Source organism: Nannospalax galili, unplaced genomic scaffold (assembly GCF_000622305.1).
Source record: "Nannospalax galili isolate Female #2095 unplaced genomic scaffold, S.galili_v1.0 scaffold323, whole genome shotgun sequence".
In the NCBI taxonomy this organism is placed as follows: Eukaryota; Metazoa; Chordata; class Mammalia; order Rodentia; family Spalacidae; genus Nannospalax; species Nannospalax galili.
The window spans coordinates 655,613-675,553 of NW_008350329.1; the positions used below are offsets into that span (position 1 = coordinate 655,613).

General features: G+C 42.4%; 1 protein-coding gene across 2 annotated transcripts in view; it reads right to left on the reverse strand.

Annotated features, from left to right (window-relative positions):
* Positions 1-19,941, reverse strand: part of Sh3rf3 (SH3 domain containing ring finger 3) — a 363,624-nt gene that overhangs the window by 107,316 nt on the left and 236,367 nt on the right. Inside the window, exon 3 of one of the 2 annotated variants that reach the window (XM_029570647.1) lies at positions 14,208-14,303. The exons of the other annotated variant lie outside the window; for it this stretch is intronic. Within the exon in view, the coding sequence (XP_029426507.1) occupies positions 14,208-14,303 (96 nt within the window). The remainder of the gene's footprint in view (positions 1-14,207; positions 14,304-19,941) is intronic. 2 annotated transcript variants of the gene reach the window in all.

The following is a 19,941-nucleotide window of genomic DNA, read 5'->3' on the forward strand; positions in this document are numbered from 1 at the left end:
AAGTCCATAGCGTTTCTATATACCAATAAGAAGCAATCAGAGAAAGAGCACATGGAAACACTCCCATTCACAATAGCTGCAAAAAAAATGATATGTCTTGGAATAAACCTGACCAAAGACATTAAAGAGCTCTACAAGGAAAATTTTAACTCTTGAAAGAAATTGAGGAAGACATCAGAAGATGGAAGGACCTCCCATGCTCATGGATTGGAAGAATTAATGTTGTGAAAATGACCATCCTACCAAGAGTCATGTATAGATTCAATGAATGCCAATCAAAATCCCCATGACATTTTTCACAGAGTTGGAAAAGACTTCACTGTCTTTTATGTCCACCAGCTCTGCTCCCTCCCCTACAGTTATTTCTTATCTATAAAGTACAGTAGCACATGCCTTTTATTATTATTTTATATATTTTTGTTGAGTTTTTGCACATTTCATATAATAGATTTAATCAAATTTAGATGCCCCCTCCCCCATCCGTGCCCCTCCATACCCTCCACACTGTATTTCATGCATTTTCTCATGTATGTTAAGTTCTTTCTGGTAATGAACTATACCCAGATGACCCTCAGTATAAGTTCATCCACTGGTGTCTAGTCAGCCTATCTAGAGTCACTCACTTAAAGAAGATCAACTCCCCCTCACCCAGGAGTAATCGTTGTCAACTGTTCCTCAACTGCCTATTTCCCTCATTCTATGCTAGGTTTTTCTCTGATTGGGTTGGTATGGGTCAGGCGTATGCTGTCACCATTGTTGCAATTTCATATGAGCAAGTTTCCAGTGGCCTGAAAGCCTCTGTTTCCTTATGTTCATGCATCAACCCTGGCTTTTACAATCTTTCCACCCCCTCTTCCACAGTGGTCCCTGAGTCATGGGTGGGTAAAATTTAATGTAGGCATCCTATCCGGGGACATGCATTCTGTAGCCTCTTGTACTCTAAAACTAAGCCTGTTGTAGCCTTCTGTGTGTATTACTTTCTAGTCTATGAGGAAGCTTCACTGGTGAGAGTTAAGGGATATATTAGTATTCTCTCTACCCCTTATTCTGCTATGTCCCCTGAATGTTGGGTGTAGAGGTCCCACTGCAGATTTGTCACTTAGGGCTGGGCATCTCTCAGACATATATTCTCTGTGTGTGACCAGTTGTGGAACCCTATAGTAGCCTCCATCTGTTGCAAAATGAAGCCTCTTTGATGAATGCTGACTCATATACTTGCCTAAAAGTATAAGGATTTATATTTAGCATATGGTAAGAAATTTCATTTGTCTGGAGATATGACAGAGATAGGGTTTTCTCTAGGATCTATGATCTCTCCAGTCATGTGTATTTGGCTATATTTTTAGTGCCGCCCATGAGTTCTCACCCATTGAGAGGGCTTTAAGTCCAATTAGATAGCTGTTGACTAGCTCCTAGATAAAAGTGCCACTACTGCATTGATACAGATAGTTTGCTGTGTCAGTTGTTGTGGTTATTAGGCTTCAGGGCTTGATTGGATCATTGATTGGTTTTCTCCATGAGCAGCTTGCATAGTATCCTCTTAGAACTATGAGGGCTAGTCTTCAGGGAGAAGGCTTCCAGGTCAGTTTTAGCTCCAAGTCCTGTGTCTGAAATATGTCCTGTCTTCAACAATAGGGTCTTACCTTAAAGTTCTGGGAGTTAATCAACGGCTGTGGTAACAGCCTGTGTTATTTGGGGAGTCTCTTGGACTACCCTGACAAACAACTCAAAAAGAAGTTTCTCCTGTCTGCCAATGTGTTCCTTGTTAGGTAGCCTTCAGGTAAACACATGCATTCATATTCAGATATTGTATGTGTATTTTTCAGGGGGTTTTGAGTTAATACATTTCCCTCTGGCTTTTTATGCCACCTAAGCTTGATCTCCGCCCCCCTCTCTCTCCCTATCTAACCTCCCTCCTCTCTCCCCAGTTTAAGTGCTCCCATTTTCCCCTTGATAATATCTGTCTGCTATTATCCCCCCTCTCTTGAGTTGCTTCTTCCCCTTTACCCCCATGGTTCCTTATATGTCTTTCCCACCTCCCTTCCCAGTTAAATACCCTCTTTTCCCCCATTTCCTCCTTGGAAACATCTGTTCTGTACTATCCCCCTTCACTTGGGCTCTTTCTTTCCCTTTACCTCAGTGCTTCCCTTCCGTCTTCCTGGCTCCTGCTGTTACATCAGGATATGTACTCACATATAAGGGATTGGTGCTAAGACCCAAAAGTGAGGAAAAACATATGTTGCTTGCTTTTCTGAGTCTGTGTTACTTCACTTAGTATAACAGTCTCTAGCTCCATCCATTTACCTGAAAATTTCATAATTTCTTCTTTCCGTACTGATAAGCAGAATTCCATTTTGCAAACATGTCATATTTTCTCTATCCATTTGTCAGTTGAGGGACATTTAGGTTGTTTCCATTTCTAAGTTATTGTGAAAAAACAGCAACAAACATGGATATACATGTATCTCTTCAGTAGGATGAGTACTTTGGGTATATGCCAAGGAGTGGTATAACCAGATCATATGGTGGATTCATTTTTAGTTCTTTAAGAGTTCTCCAAACTACTTTGCATTGTGGTTGCATCCCTCAACTCTCACCAGTGACTCTTCCTCATACAACAGAGTGTATGCACACAGAAGACCACAACTGGCTAAGTTTTAGATGATAAACAAAACTGACAATTCCTTAGCAAAATTAACCAAAGAAAAGAGAAGAGTCAAACTAGTAAAATTAGAGATGAAATAGAAGACATCAAAACACACACAGGAAACTCAGAGAATTGTGGGGACATATTTTAAAATTTATACACAGTTGCCAAGGATCTGAGTGCAACCGACTATGACCAGTAATCATCAGATACATACAGATTAGAGATGCATCCACCAACATCTAAGTGTTATTGGCAAAAATAATGAGTCTTTCTGTAAGAAACAGTATATTTTAAAATGAAATGGAGATCTTTTTTAAAGGTTAAAACCTCATTCAATTTTATGTCTTATAGGGTTTATACTGAGTTCAATAATGTATAACTGTATTAATTCAACTGCGAACCTAAAAATTTACATCCACTTTTGAAAGAGATATATCTTTGCTCTGGAAATTGTTATTAATGCTGTAATGAAATGCTAAAAAAACTTTAAAATATTTATATTCCACTAAATGGGGAAGTCTGAAAGAAATGGATAAATTTCTAGATACTTATGACCTACTAAAGTTAAACCAAGTGAAGTAAATAATTTAAACAGATCTATAACAACCAACAAGATAGAAGCATTAATTTAAAACCTCTGAAAAAAGCCCAGAGCCAGAGGATTCAGCTTAGAATTCTACCAACCTTCAAAGAACTAAGATGAATACTACTCAAATAATTCCATAAAATAGAAAAGGAAGGACCACTTCTGTACCCTTTTTACAAGGCTAGTATTACACTAATACCAAAACCAGATAAAGGCAGAAATGATTCAGAATATCCAAAACAATCCCAAATAACAAAAACACTGGGAGTTATCATCATTCCTGACTTCAAGTTACACTACAAAGCCATAATAATGAAAACAAAATGGCAGTTATAAAACCAACCAAACAACCAAACAAAAAACAAAAAACCAAACCAACAAATTACCAATGGAACAGAATTGAGATTAAAAACCCATACTCTTTCAGGCACTTGATTTCAGACAAAGAGACCAAAAATACACATTGGATAAAAGACAGGATCTTCAACAAATGATGCTGGTCGAACTGGATAGCTACCTGTAGAAAAATAAAACTGGATCCTTATCTTTTCCTCTGCACAAAATTCAACTCCTAATGGATCAAGGACCTGAACATAAGTCCCAATGCCCTGTATCTGAAGAAAGTAGAGAATACACTGGAAATTATAGGCATAAGAAAGGAGGTTCTGAACAAGACTTAGTAGTATAGACATTAAGACCCAAAATTGACAAATGGGACCTCATGAAACAAACAAAAAAACCACTTTCGTTACAGAAGAAGACTCCATCATTCAGGTGAAGAGGTAGCCCATAGAATAGAAAATGCAACCTTTACTAACTATACATCTGAGAGAGGGTATTTTCTAGAATATACAAAGAACTAAAAAAGCCCAATTAAAAATTGAGCTATGGAACTGAATAAGTTTTCAAAAGAAGAAATACAAATAGCCTAGAAGTATTTTTTATCCATCAAGAAAATGCAAATACTCTGCAATTTCATCTTACCCAAATCAAAACGGCTATGATTAAGAAAACAAATGACAACAAATGCTGGTGAGGGCATATAAAAAGTGGAACACTCATGTACTATTGGTGAGAATGCAAATTGGTGTAGCCACTATGGAAATCTGTATGGTGGTTCCACAGAAAACAAAAAATAGATCTACCATATGACCCAGCTCCTGGCATATCCAAGGTGTGGAAGAGGTAAATATCAAATGACTATGTCCAACTACTGAAATAACTGTTCATCCCTGTTCATTGGTGTTCTATAGCTAAGACATGGAAATAGCCTAGATGTTTGTCAAATGATGAATAGATGATACAAATGTGGTACCTATACAAAATAGAATTTTATTCAGCTATGAAAAAAACTAAATTATGAAATTTGCAGTCATATGATTAGAACTGGAAATAATCATTCTGAGTGAGGTAAATCAGACCTAGAAAGACAAACATTGCATGTTTTCACTCATATATGGATCCTAGCATCAAATCTTTAGATTGTATGCTTAACATGTTGAAACGGGGAAACTAGAAAGGGGTGAGGAAGAGGAAGAAAGATCTTCAGGTGGTAGAAAGAGTAGAACACAGGTGATATAAATGTGACAAGAGAATAATGGGTAGGAGGCTTAAGCTGGGAGAGAGATGGGAGGGTAGGGCAGAGGAGGGGTTGGAGAAGGAATAAAAAACTCTAAGGATGTTTGAAAAGGCCATGTAGGAACTTTTAAAATGGAGTTACCCTAAACAGAGCATTACACTCATCTAAGTCATACGTTGCCAAATAAAAAAACTCAAGGGATATCTCTTCTTGAGTTGATCAGAGGCACATTAGAGACCACCAAAACAGCACAGGCTAGTGTCATTGCTCCTGGTTACCCATGAGAACTTTAGGTTAAGACACTTCTGCTGAAGACACTACACATATTGGTCACAGAACAAGAGGAAATCAAGCTGGTACTGACCAGGAAACTTCCTTCCTGCTTTCTAGCTCTCATAATACTGAAAAGTACTGGGAGAAATGTCATCAACAGTCTAACCTAGCTGTGAATGCTAAACACTGCAATAATGACAGGCACGGTGAGTTATACTCATGGGTACAATCACAGCATGAACGTTATGGGGTAACCAACAGCTTTCTGTTTGGATATAATGCTCACTTCACAGGAGGAAGCACATGACTGGTGCTGCAGGCTGGCCAAGAATTCACAGCGGTGGAGCTCACAGGCAGCAGGGGTGAATCTACTACTGTAGCAGGAACCCTCCCCCTAAACAAAGAAAAAGAAATGCAGCATGGTCTGTGCCTAAATGCAAGCACAGTTTTGCCTGTACCAAAAAAATAAATAACTTCCTGATTGACTTTGGGATCTCACTGCTTTCTGTTTCATGCTGGTAACACTACTATTAATTTACTAAATGAACATAGTATCAAATTGCCCTTTAAATTCATATCTTTCTTCCTGTAGACTAGTGAAGCTCTTGGACCTCATCAGAGAAGTTTCTTTGTGCAGTTGATGACGTTTAATGCAGAAAGTCACATCTGGTCAAAATGCAGAGAAGAAGTGATTGTGGCGTGTTCAGCCACAAATGGGACATCTGTATCATAGCCCCCTTTCAAGCAGGGACCATAGCAGAAGAGGGGGTGGAAAATATGTGAGGTCAGGGGAACTAGAAAAAAAACAGTGTCTTCTAGACATGACAGGACCAATGTGCTCATGAACTCACACAACTGTGGCTGTGTGCACAAGACTTGCGTAAGATCAAGCCAGTAAACATTCCATCATGGTGTAGAGAGGAACTCATGAATTTCCAACTAGCCTAGCTGAGGAGCCATTGACAGCTGATGGATGCTGGAGGAGGGAGAGTCAGTTTTCTTTAAGACTATGGTCTCTTGTAGGTCAACCACACTCCAGTGGATGGTCCCACACCCATGGGGTATAATATAATATGATATGATATGATATGATATGATATGATATGATATGATATGATATACGATATGATACAGGCAGCCTTGTAGGTCAACCACACTCCAGTGGATGGTCCCACACCCATGGCGTATAATATAATATGATATGATATGATATGATATGATATGATATACGATATGATACAGGCAGCACAAATTGGACTTGATGGACTATTTTTTAAAAAGTACATACTGTTGGGATGGAGTGGCTCTTGGAGGAGTTCTGGGGAGGGAGAAAGGGTAAATATGATCAAGATACATTGCATGCATTTATGAAGTCCTCAAAGAATAAAATATATTTTTAAATGAAGGGGGGGATCACTGAAAAGACGTTTGGAAAATGTGGTGATAAACCAAACCTTGGCCTTGGCTTCCCCTGGGGAAGACAGTCCTAAAAAGCTTTAAACCACAACCGTCAATTACTTTAACTTTGGAGGGCTTGAAGGACAAAAAAGCAACAGAGAGGGAGGCTTTGAGTTTCTGAGAGAGTTGAACAGGAGACAAAGCCAGACCTAGTTGCCTTTTCTCACTTTGAAAAGTGATGGAATTGAGTAGGTACAGAAATCCTCCCAAAATACACATGCATGGTTGAATAATTTTGCTAAATTTGAAAAGTGCCAGGATCACAATGAACTTGCATATAATTTTTTCTTAGCAGGAAGTGTACCAAAAGCTAAAGGTAAGGTGTTCACCCAACTATCCTGGAGTATGGATTTGGTAAAAATCCCTTGCCAAGTGCTAGAAACACGGGCTGCAGCACCTGAAGGTCAGAGTTCCCCACAAAGGCTTGGCCTCTGCTGTGGAAGAAAGATACCTGGGAGCCCCCGGGACTCCTCCCCAACTTAGCTAACTAGTGGATGTTTGTCTCCAGCTACAAAATCAGGTACATCTTTCCTTTTGAGCTAAACACTGGCTTGACCTCAGCCATGAAATGTTCTGCTGTCACATGTAGGCACCCAGGGCAACTCTCACGGCTACACAAGCTCTCACCACTCTGTCTGAAAACTGTAAACTTCAAACAGGCTTGCCCAAGGACTGTGTAGCCTTGGAAACATCTCTGCTTGGCAGGGGGGCTCCCATCTCCAGAGTTAGGACTGGAACACCCCAGGTCCTGGATTCCCCTGCTCCCAGGACTGTGTGGAATCTGAAAATAAACAAACAAGCAAACCCACCAAGTTCTACCCCAATTTCTTTATTTTTATAATTTACTTAATTTTGCATTTTATTTTTCAGAGACTCAGAGTCTCACTATGCTGCTCAGACTGACCTAAAACTCCAGGCCTCAAGGACCTTCATGAGTACCTGGACTACAGGTGTGTGGCCCCAATTTCTTTAAGTGTAAATTTGCTGCAATATACATGGACCTAAAGAGCATGATGCTGAGTAAAGTAAGTCAGACACAGAGAGAAAAAAGAGAAATGATCTCATTCAAAACACGGATTCTGAAAGGGGTCAAATGTGTAGAGAACGAAGCAGTGATTACCAAGGTACAGAGGAGAAAATGTGTCAAAGGGTACAAAGTAGCCGGCATGTGGCATGAATAAAAGACCTAAGGCACAACACAAGCATGGCTGTTATTAATAGGTGTAACGAGAGTAAACTGCAGCTGTTCTTGCCAAAGGGAAAAGGGGGTAACTAAGTGAGACGGTGGATGGGCTAATTTGTTCCACTATAGTAACTTTACTGTGTTTGCATCTTCTAATAGGTTGTACACCTTAAATTCACAGTGAATTTTGCTTTTTAAAATGTGAATGATGTTCCCCTGGGTCTATCTCCAGGTTAAGACTCATTCCCTAAAGAGGTGGCCTTATTCTGAAATTCTGGGAGAAAGTCGGCATGGTCTGAAAACAGTCAGAAGAGACACTGCAGGCTAGTCAGTGACGGTTCAGACAAGCCACAAAGTGATTCCTCACTGGGATCCCTGACAGCAGGGAGCTTGGGTGCCTAACACTAGCTGAGGCCCCTGGGTATTGCTGGTGCACCAATTTCTCACCAAGAGAAGAGAGTCACCCCTGTTCCCTCAGGCTGTTTTATGGTTTGATGGTAGACGGAGAGTGTTTGCAGACAGTATGTGACAGGGCATGGCATCAAGGAAAGTCCCCAAGAGGACCTTGAACTCCAAGTATAATGAAGAAATGAGCCAGAATGGGATAGATATTTAGGGGTCATCTAAAAGTTAAGTGGCCAAGGAACATAACTGCAAGAGGGAAGGGTGTGTATTAAATGTGGGAAGCTGAGGAGGATGAGGACTGAGGAAAGCCACTTGGCTTGGGAGGAAGTGTTGACAAGCACTGCCTAGGTATGCTATGGAGGCCAGAAACCTCCACTGTCCTTGGCTCTTAAAGGGTGAGATTAGAACTTCTCAGGCCACCGTGAGTCACCATGAGTCACTGTGAATCTGTGAGTCACCAGCCTGGATCCCTCAGATAGGAAATGTCAAAATGAAAAGACCAGACAAGTATACACACTGTGGTGGTTTGAATGAAAATGTCCCCCATAGGCTCCAAGTATTTGGACATTTTGTCCCTAGATGATGGTGCTGTTTTGGGAGGTCTTAGAAGGCGTGGCTATCCTGGAGGAAGCACGTCACTGGGGGTGGGCTTACAGAGTTCTTAAGCCTTGCCAGATCTCCAGTTGCTCTTGTTTCCTGTGCTTACTGGAAGGTGTAGAGCTTACCTTCCGCTGCTCCTCCTCCAGCCACCTCTGCTGCCATACCTCCCCACCAAGATGGACTGTAATTCTCCTGGAACTGTAAGCTCAAATAAATTCTTCCTTCTGTAAATTGCTTTGGTCAGTGTTTCTATCACAGCAACAGGAAAGTGACTAATACATACACCATCTTGATGAAGGTCAGTTGATACCCCCAGCCTACAATCATGGAAGATGGCAGGCAGGCAGGAGCTGGTGGCTTCAGGATAGCTTCAGGGGACAGTTCTGAGGACCAGAGTCCCTGAGTAGGAAGATGGGTAGGGGCAGAGCCACATCAGGTCAGCAAGGAGCCAGTTGAGGGGGCTCAAGTCAAGTGCAAAAGTAATCCCATCTTTCACCTACTTTGATTCTTTACTGTGTCTGTGAGTGATGTGTCCTGGTAAGAAAGTAAAGCAAAGCTCTGTCCTGGGTGGGGCTGGCCCATGGGTTTCTTACTGGGCCAACAGAACCACATCTGCTTACCCAAGACTATTCTTGAAATAGATGAGAGGTGGAGCTTGTTTGCAGATATTACAGGGCTTGATATTCAAAGGAGGGTCCTGCAAAGGGCCCTGGGTGCCTTGTATAGTGAGAGGGCAGAAGCCAGGATGAGGTGAGGGAGGTCCACAGCATCAGACAAGGCAGGTACAGTGTAATGTCTTACAACTGACTATTCAGATGACCACAGGGCTGGCACACTCAGTTTAATCTAGTCTCTTGAAGACAACTTGCATAAGCCTTTTCTCCCTTTTCTTCCAGATCTAAAACAAGGCCCTGCACTCAGCAATCACAGAATTACACATGAGCTGGCAGACATTTTCTTCTTGAACCATGGTAGCTCACAAATGACACATCCTGCCAATGGGGATGTTCACACACTTGTTTCTGATCACTCTTCTAATTACCAAAACAATCAGAAAACAGAAAACAGGCATACTGGTCTGTCTATACCTGTGTAAACTTCTCTCTGGCTAAAGCTACGTATACTTGCCATGTGTCCACGATCATGCACCTGTCCTGTTAGGAGCTATGAATATCCTGAAATAGCATCTGGCTCTCCAGCCTCAATTTCCCTGGAAGATCTGACAACATGCAAGTTTTCTCTGATGCAAGGCTGGGGTGCATCAGTGGGCAGAGACTGTCTGGCTAAGCAAGTAGAGGAAGCTCAAACCCTGTCCACTTAGGCTTTGGCCCTGTCAGTGGTTAGGGTAGGTTTGTGGCTCATCAGTGACTGAAGAAGAAGTCCCTGGGGAGTCTCGTGAGTGAGGATAAAGGGTTTCCCAATGATATATTGTCTTATCATGGCCTTTTGAGAATATACCAAAAGTCTCCTATGAAAGACCTGTCCAAAACCATTTGGGAGTTATTTCTCATAGTTGGGTTAGCACTGTAAAATGCTGGTCCACACCCAGCAGGCCTTACACTAGCAGTGACCCTCTCCCAATTCTCAGAGCTTCTGACTGAAGCTGAGAGATCCACCATGAGCATAGCTGGTTCTGAGGCCTTTAACTTGGACTGAGTCACACTACCCACATCCCAATGGTCTGTTGTGCAGTTTCTCGGCATCTATAATTGCATGAGTAAATTTCCATAATAAATCTCCTTTCATATATTTATATATCCCATTGGTTCTCTCTCTCTCTGGAGAAACCTGACTCATGCACACACTCTCTTGAGTTTCCTCCTTGAAAACTTTCTTCTGCCAAGTTAAGTGGCTGAAAATCAAGACAAAGGCAGAAGTGACCAGCACTAAGCGGTTGCTAACAGATTCACAGCAGCAGGGACCATGCACTGATTCACAGCTGCAGAGGTCTGCTTTTCCCAGTGGAACCGTCAGCTGTGCCTGTAAGTGCTAACACTGTTTAGAGGCAGGAGGTCAAAAGAACATTCCCTCTACAGTTAGTGACGCGATGTGATGGGCTGCTTTGTTGTACCAGCAGGACAATCCAAGTCCAGTGAGCTGAGCGACTGAGGGTCAGCAAACTCGGGCAGTGCACACCACCATTGTACTCCTGAAACCAAGGACCCTCCCTGAAACAGTTGCCATCAATAACCTCTCCCTTTTTAGGGGGTGGATTAGCATCTATTTGGCTTAATCAGGATTTTGGTTCTGCTACCATTCTTTGTTTCAGAATCTATAGACAGTACCAAGCAGTTTCCTGAACGCTTTGTTCAACACCCAAATGTAAGGACATCAGAGTACAGGCTTAGGTCGGGCAGCTCCTATGAGTCCTGGGATGAGGATGCCCCCACTGTCCAGAGCTAGCCTCCTCCTCAGTTTCTCTCACTATTCAGAGTACATCATTGATAAGATGCACCCCAGGTGCTCTAGGCCTCCAGCTCCTGGAGGACATGGGTCTCTGGTTCTCAGGAAGATGACAAGGTTGGCTACGGGCCACACATCTAATGCACAGGTGAAGCACGGGAGATGTGTCCAGTTGGGTACATATCTGAAGCCCATGATACTCCTGAACTGCCTTTGCTAGCTGAGGGCTGGGCCAAGGGAAGACCATGAGCACACTTATTTGGAGCCCTGTGGATAGGGACTGTGCTGGATGGGAGTTCACAAGTGGGTACTCATGCCACAGGGAGAGCCATCACTGACAACTGGAGCTCTTCTAGCTACCCTAGAGCCCATTTACACTATCCTTGACTCCTTCACTGGGGGAGGAGAAACTCCCCGAGGCTGAGCATTTTTACTTCTATTAGCACAAGTGCATTCTGGAAAACCAAAACAGCAACAAGTTATTCTGACCCCTTGAGGACTAAGGACCTGGATGGAAGGTGTTGTTGAGTGTTGGAGCTTAATTCTGGTCACATCCCTCGATTTCTATCATTCCTATTCTTAAAGGTGATGGCCCAGGCTTCTCTCTGCATCCAAGTGGACACCAGCATGGGGTCAGGCCAGCCTTTCACATGTGTATACTACCCAACTGTCATCTGATGACTAGGAAGCGGTCCTTGGTCTCAGTGTGAGAATGCTGATGAAAAGTTCACAAAACTGTTAGGAAAAATGAAAAAACTGGCAGTGCTGGGACCTGAAGCCAGGGACCTAGGGCAGTAGGCAGAGGAGCTGGGAAGGACATGAAGCAAAATGTTGGGACAGTACAGCAAGGAAAGAGGCAGGCCTGGGGCCAGCAGCTCAGCCACTGTATGGATGCTTTGACAGCTGAGTATGGGAATTATAGAGAGGATGGCAAGAACATAATGTCTATGGAGCACTCGGAGCTGTAATCATTTCTTGAGACAGGCTCTGACTTCTGAGCACAGCTGTCAGCTCACAGGGAGGCAGTTTCCAGCCACAACTGTAACCTTTGTCTCACTATGCTTGCCTGGACAAGCCTAGGCAGCAGCCAGTCACAACTGGAAAGCACAATGCAGTTTTCAGTGTGTGCTATTTTTAATTTAAGGTTCACAATGGCCCAGATATCATGATCTGTACCACACTGACAGGAGGGTGAGGCCTGGCAATAGTTCCTTGGTGAGTTAGCAGGGTCCTAGCCAGACACTTGCCCCCAAACCTGCTGTTACTATACCATGCTTCAAGCCCCAGATGGAAGGGCTTTCCAGGAGACTCTTGTGTATTTCATCTTATATGAGCATGGATTAAGGCATGCAGACAATACAAGGTCAAACCATCTGGTCACATTTCCACATGAACACTAGAGGACAAGCAGCACCCCAGGCAGTGTCCTTTGCTAGAGCTGAAGCCCAAACTACAACCCTAGCCTCCCTCCAAACACATCTTTCTGACTCTCACAAGCTAAGTTCAAATACCTGTCAGATCTTCCAGATGGATGACAGCTTTTGCTAAGTCATGACTTTCTGGTGTACCCGTCCCTAGAACCTGGAGGGTGCATGGGCAAATGTCAGGCTTTTGCTCTGCATCTTAGCACTTCAGAAGGGAACTGATACAGAAACAGCAAAAGTCAGAAAGGAGCGGTACAGCAAACGTAGAATGTGTGGGAATTTCAGGAGGTATTCAAGGAAACTAGGTGTTACAAAAGAACTAGACACAGAGGAGGTGTGTGTGTGTGTGTGTGTGTGTGTGTGTGTGTGTATTTACTACATTGCTGGGGCAGGGCCTTGGATCTCCTGAGCAGTTAATCCAAATCAAGTGTTATTCAGGATATTTGGGGAGAAGGAGCGGAAGTGATGAGATCCGAGGCTGGAAAAACAACTAGGGAAAGACTGCAAAGGGCCTTGAAAGCCATGCCAAAACACTGGGCCTTTACCCTGTGGACAGCAAAGAGCTGTGGATATTTCTAACAAATATCTACCACATGCACGTCCTGATGGCCATGTTCCCTGCCTGCTCTTCTTGTGGCTCTCAAGTTCTTGTGTAGAAGGTATGCCAGCAGTCAGAGAGAATGCCACACTAAATTGAATAAAGTTTGGGTCATTTGTGGGAGACCAGGTAGAACAGGAGAGTAAAGGGCTAAGGCAGTCCACCCATGTTCCATGCAATAGCTGTGGGACCTAACACTCTCCAGCACCTACAGACCGTGTCTCTTCATCTACAAAGTGGGGTGGTCATCATTTTCTGATGTCCACACTGTTGTAAGATAAAGTACTGAGAAGTGTTTTGCAGTCAGTCTTAGCTGAAATGCTTCTTATGGAATGACCCCAGTGGTTTCTGGATAAAAGCATGTGGCCCTCATGGATGACACATAGCCTTGCACTGTCAAATGGTAGATACACATACCTGGGCACACACTCTAACTAACATCATGGGGAGAAGCAGCAGTTCACATGGGCTCTGCTCAGCAACTGTCCCATAGCTTGGCACTAGAAAAGGAGGGCTCTCTGACCACAAAATGGAGACAGGAAATAGGTCTCAGACCCGGCTCGCCTATGCTGAGTGACTCTTATTGGATGAACTGCTCAGCTACCAGGAATGCAAGGAGGGGTTGGGTCAGGACATGGACAGTGGTCTGCAGTGTTTCCTGCAGATCTGTCTGAGTGTCCAGAGAGACACAGCTTCAGCCATAAACTCTTCTCCTTCGGGTTGGTTGGGAGACAATATTGTAGTACTTGGAAGTCTCAGAAAAATGAGTCATGGGCCTAGGTGTCTAACCGAAGTTGGGGAAGGCTGTCTAGGCCCTACCCTCAGAGCCCACAGTGAGAGGATTTCAGCCAGGCCTGAAATGGACCACTGAAACCTGGCCAATACAATCCTCATGTACCCAGGGCTATTTAATGGAAGCCTCTGGGCAATTCTGAAACATTAATCTCTTTTTGAGGAAACTCCATCTCTCTTAGAAATCGGCTCTGTGGCCAGGATCCCCCATTCTTGTGAATCAACGAAAATGGAAGGAATGTATTAGTGAGCTTACCTCCACATACAAGAGGGGGAAAATGCCGATCTTGTCTCCCAGCATGCCTTCTGCCCAATTATCATCCACTCTTCGGATCACAGTTAAAACTTCATCCTGAGGTTTCCAGAGCCCACCATGTGTACACACACCAAAAAGGAAACAAGAGACTGGTTAGTAGGGGACCCTTGAAGAGAAAGAAGGATTCCAAGGAAGGTGGGTTATCCATTCAGACTGTCATATGTGAAATAGCTAACCTTCCTTCCATTTCATCCATAATCCAGCTCTTCTTCCCCTTCCTTCTTCCTCCCTCTATCCTTCCATCTATCTAATCATAGTTGCAAAGATCCCCAAATGGAAAAGTGTGATAATTCACAATATAGTTAGCATAGCATATTTAAATGAATGCTATTATTTATTTAATGAAATAAAATGCTTCAAATAAGAGTAAAGTCAGCCCAGTACAAAATGTTTTAAATTTCTGGCCCCATCAAAAACTGAAAAGAGAAATATCTCAATCCAGCTATACTTACATTCATGAGTACATCAAGTTGAATAACCAGCTTAAATTCTTTGGCATATCAGACACAGTCAAGTATGTATGTGCAAAGTGGAAACAGATGGAAAGAGAGGCACAGGCTGGAGAAGGAGGGAGGTGGAGACTTCAAGAAGGTGAGATGGGACACAGACTACTGAGGATAAAGGAGGTACTCAAGATGCAGTCAGAGGTACCAAGAGCCCCAAGGACAGAGAGCAAGGTATATGGGGTGAGAGAAGTGCTGAAGAGGTGAGCTAAAGGGTGGTGTGAGAGGTGAAACATTATGAAGTTAAGCTATGAAGCTAAGGTCTATCCCAGGGAGGCCAGGGGAGGATGAGTTTTATGCAAGACCATGGCTTTTTGACCGCACCTCTTCAGTCCTCTGGGCCTTCCCTTCTTTCGGCAGTCAAGAAATATATTACAAGTTCCAACCCAAGTGTATCTTGTTCGACTTCCCTTCATCAAAACTTCCTTTCATCAAAAGTTTTGGAAGGGACACAATTTGTCCTTTGGCATTTGCCGTAAAACCAGACATCCACCTGGGACAGAGCTGGAGGCCCAAGAAAGCCTCACGGAATAACTCCCAATAGATCTAGAGGTGATACCTGCCTTCCCAAGAAGCCTCCAAACTATGAGTAAAGCAGTAAGATGGATTTATAACCTCTCTCCAGGTCTGAGGGAATGACATATCAGGCCTGACAGATGACTTCATGAGAGCATTCAAGAAGATGCTGCACTAGAGGCTGTAGAGGCTGAGAAAGTACACACCTAGAGGTGTTCATCACAGTTGATGGAACTGAACACAGCTGCAGAGAACTCAGAGGGCCAAGTGAGGCTGGGGCTCTGCACTGAGAATGTCTTCTAAGATTATCTTGAACCTTTCCACTGGTGTCACCAGAGAGTAGAGGGTGTAGTCACACAGATACCCCTCATTTTCTCTGTTCTAATTTTTACTTTTACAAGTAAACATGAAAAGTGCTGGGAAAACTGGGTATCTAAATGCAAAAGAATGAAAGTAGATCCATATCTCTCACCCTAAGCAAAAATCAATTCAAAATGGATCAAAGACTTTAATGTAGGACCTAAAGCTCTGGAACTGCTAAAGGAAAATATAGAAAAACACTTCAAAATAATACAGGCAAAGGCAAGGACTTTCTGAAAAGAACTCTGGTAACACAGGAAATAACCACAAATACTGACAAATGGGATGGTGTGAAAACAAAATCTTCTGCACAGAAAAGGAAAATATCAACACAGTCAAGAGATACTGTACAGAGTGGGAGACAATCTTGGCCAAATATACATCTGGCAGAGAATTAGTATCTATATTCTACAAAGAATTAAAAAATGAGATCTCACCAAACTAAATCATCTGATCAATAAATGTGCTCATGAATTGAATAGAGTTCTTAAAGGAAGAAATGCAAATAGACAGTAAATAGTTGAAAGAAAGGTCCAATATCTTTAGCAATCAAGGAAATTGCTTTGAGATTCCATCTCACCACAGTCAAGTGGATATCATCAAGAAAATAAATGACAACAAAAGCTGGGGGAGAATGTGGAGAAAGAATAATCCTTAGTCACTGTTGGTTGGAATGTGAACTTTCATAGCCACAACGGTAAAGGTTCCTCAAAAAACTAAAATGTAACTACCATATGACCCAGCCATACCATCCTGGGCATATATACCCAAAGAATTCTAATGCAACATACCACAGAGATACTTGCACATTTATGTTTACTGCTGCAAATTCATCATAACCTACTCATCCATCAACAGATTAATGGATAAAGAAAATGTGGTACACATACATATGTTTCTTTAGATACAGAATCCAGATTTAAATTTATACACACATACACATGAGGGAGAGGGGGAGAGAGAGGAAGGTACAAAATGACGAGAGACAATAATGAGGTCTAAAGGGAGGCAGGAGGGGGAACAAGAGGATAATGTAATACGTATGTCATGAAAACAGAAAGGAGGTCTATTTGTGAAGAGGAAAGGGTCCAGAAAAAAGAAGGGGAAATAGGGGAGAGAGCAAAGTATAATGATACATATGTGTGGAATTTTCACAATGAAACCCATTTCTTTGCATACTAAACAAAATAAGTGATTTTATATTTATATATATGTATATATATATATATATAAATTATAATGAGAGTTATGTGTCATGGTGTACGTGTAACCCTAGCGTTTAAGCCGAGCTGAGGCAAGAGGTTCATGGCATGGGCTACACAGTAAATTTGAAACCAGCCTGTGTTCCATAGTGAAATATTCTCTCAAAAAAGAAAAGAAAGAACACACACACACACACACACACACACACACACACACACACACACCATCTAAATCAAAAAGAAGTACCAGGGTTATTTAATTAAAAAGAAAAAAAAAAAAGAGCCATACTGGGATGTAAGGCTTTTCTGAGGGAAGAGAGAACACAGGAGCAAAAGGAATAGGAATGGACATGAAGGGTTAAAGGGTCAAAGCATGAGGGATAGGAAGGCAGGGAGAGGAGGAGATACAGGGAAGGATAACTAAAAACCTTTTGAAAAAGTCATATGGAGATCTACTACTGTAAAAAAGTCCTAAAACATATACATACACACATATAAAAAGAGTTTAATGGGTCTAGAGAGATGGCTCAGGGGTTAAGAGTACTGATTGCTCTTGCCGAGGACCTGGATTCAGATCTCTGCACCATATGGTGGCTATCAATTGTCTCTAACTACAGTTCCAGGGACTCCAATGCCCTCTTCTGGACTCTGTAGGCACTGTATGCACATGGTACACTTACATACATACAGGTAAAATACTCATACACAAAATAAAATGTATGAATGAGTTTAATGTTACCCTACGATGTGGGAACAATGCCCCTACTAGACATCAAAGATTAACAAATAAAAAGCCCAGTGCCAGGAATGGGTTATTTCTTTTGGAGTTTTTGGTCAGTGGAGTTCCATATGACCTTTAAAGACTACGGGCTGGGGGCTCAAGAGATGACTCAGCAGTTAAGAACTCTGGTTGTTCTTGCAGAAGACCCAGGTTCGAATCCCAGCACCCACATGGCAGCTAACAACTGTCTGTAACTACAGTTCAGGGAATCCAACAGCCTCTTCTGTCCTCTGCTGGCATTGCATGACACAGGTACACTTACCTACATGTAGGCATAAAACTCATACACAAAAAATAAAAATAATAAATAAAAATAATTTTAAAAAAGATTATGGGCTGTTGCCAGTGCTCTTGGTTACCCTCCAGAACTTGATGGTAAGAATTTATTGCTGAAGATACCACATACTTGAGTCACAGAACATGGAGAAATCAAGCCTGGAAGCATCATCTACTGGCTAGCATTCATAGTGCTGAACAGTGCTATGCATGCTACTCAAGAAGAAAAGTAATCATCAGTCTTACTCAGCTGTGAACTCTCTGAGCTACATATCTTACCCAGCTGTTAATCCTGTGAGCTATAATAACTACAGGTCTGACAAGACAGGCCTGCTAGTGCAGTAGTGCCATGAACATCATGGGAGTAACCAAAAACTTTCTGACTGGATTTAAGACTTGCTCCACAAGATGGAACCTAAACTTAGCACTAGTCACAGAGCCCAAGAACCTGTGTATAAGCAGACCATAGGTCCCAGAAAAGAACCTACTATTTTTCTGCTAAATGGATATAGTATTAAGCTGATTCCTAATTATTTATCATTATATCCATAGATTAGTACATCTGTCAACCATTATGAAAGAAGCTTCATTTTGCAGTAGATGGTTATTAATAGAAAGACCAACAACTGATCAATATGCAGCTAATAAGAGACTGCAGAATGCTCAGCCAAAATGGGACACCTTTATTACCCACCCCCCCCCAAAGCTCAGGGATCATGGTGGAAAAGGGGATAGAAAGACCAAAAGAGCCTGAGGATGTAGATGATGCAATGAGAGTCTTCTGGACACAACAGGGTAGTTGCACATATGAACTCACAGTGATTGTGACGTGACAGCATGCACAAGACCTGTAAAGATCATGCCTGACAAAATCCCAACATGGAGAAGGGAAGTGGCTATGATGTCTCACACCTAACTGAGGAGTTACTGGCAAATGATAGGTGCTGAAAGAACAAGAGAAAGTTTTCTTTAAGAATGTAGCCCTAGTAAGTTGACCACACTCTAGTGGAAGGCTTTACACTCAAGAGTAAATGGGCAGTGCAAATTGGACTAGATGTGTTTCCAAAAGAAGGACACAAAGTTGGGTAGTCAGGGAGGGGGTGGGTGGATATAGGAATGTGGGTGAATATAATAGAAACACATTGTAGGCTGGGAATATGGCACACACCATTTGGATCACAAGGGAGAGCGCAAGGCGGCTGAAGCTGGGACTTCATGAGTCGGGGAAGGAGGAATGCTACCCCCCCCCCAGAGGCTGGATCAGTCGTAAGGCGCAGGACTCTGCTTAGTCCGTGTTACAGCTTTATTAAGTGTTCAGCTCCTAGCTCCTAGTGATCCAGCTCTCTATATTGAGAGAAGACTGGGATATTTTATACCATGGGGTTAGTGGTAAAAGCTTTAGCTGATAGGTATTTTGGGGATGCCTCATTTGCGTGTGGAAATGGGCCCCCGTCAGGCTGCTAGACTGTCAGACTGCTTGAAAAATCACACAGGAAAGCATGGCATTTCCAGAGCCAGAGGCCATGTTTTCTATGGCGGCTACTTCAAAGGTAAGTCAGGTACTCTGCTGAAAGGAGTCATCTGCATATGAAACTGAGCCCGTGGGCCACCCAGACATGGAGAGACTACGACTTCACAGCAGGGGTCCCCAACAAAGTATGACAACAAATATTTGGCTAAAGAGAATTGAACCCTTAATGTTAAAAAGCAGACAGAACAAAAAGCGAAGAAAACTAGAAAAACATGCAGAATGAAAGATAAGGGCTTCACAGCTTTGCTATATAAATCACAATGACAATGGGAATTAAATATAAAGACGTAAAGTCTTAAAGGGAATAAACCAAGAGCAAAACCCTGGGAACTCACAAAAGAAGAAAAGCAAAATGCCATTTAAATATTTTTAAAATGTTATACTGGATTAGGAATCAAAGAAATATAATTTTAAATAAGATTCTCTTTTACTTCTTTGTTCTTTAATTTTTCATTATGTATTTTGTGTGTGTGTGTGTGTGTGTGTCTGTGTGTGTGTGTGTGTG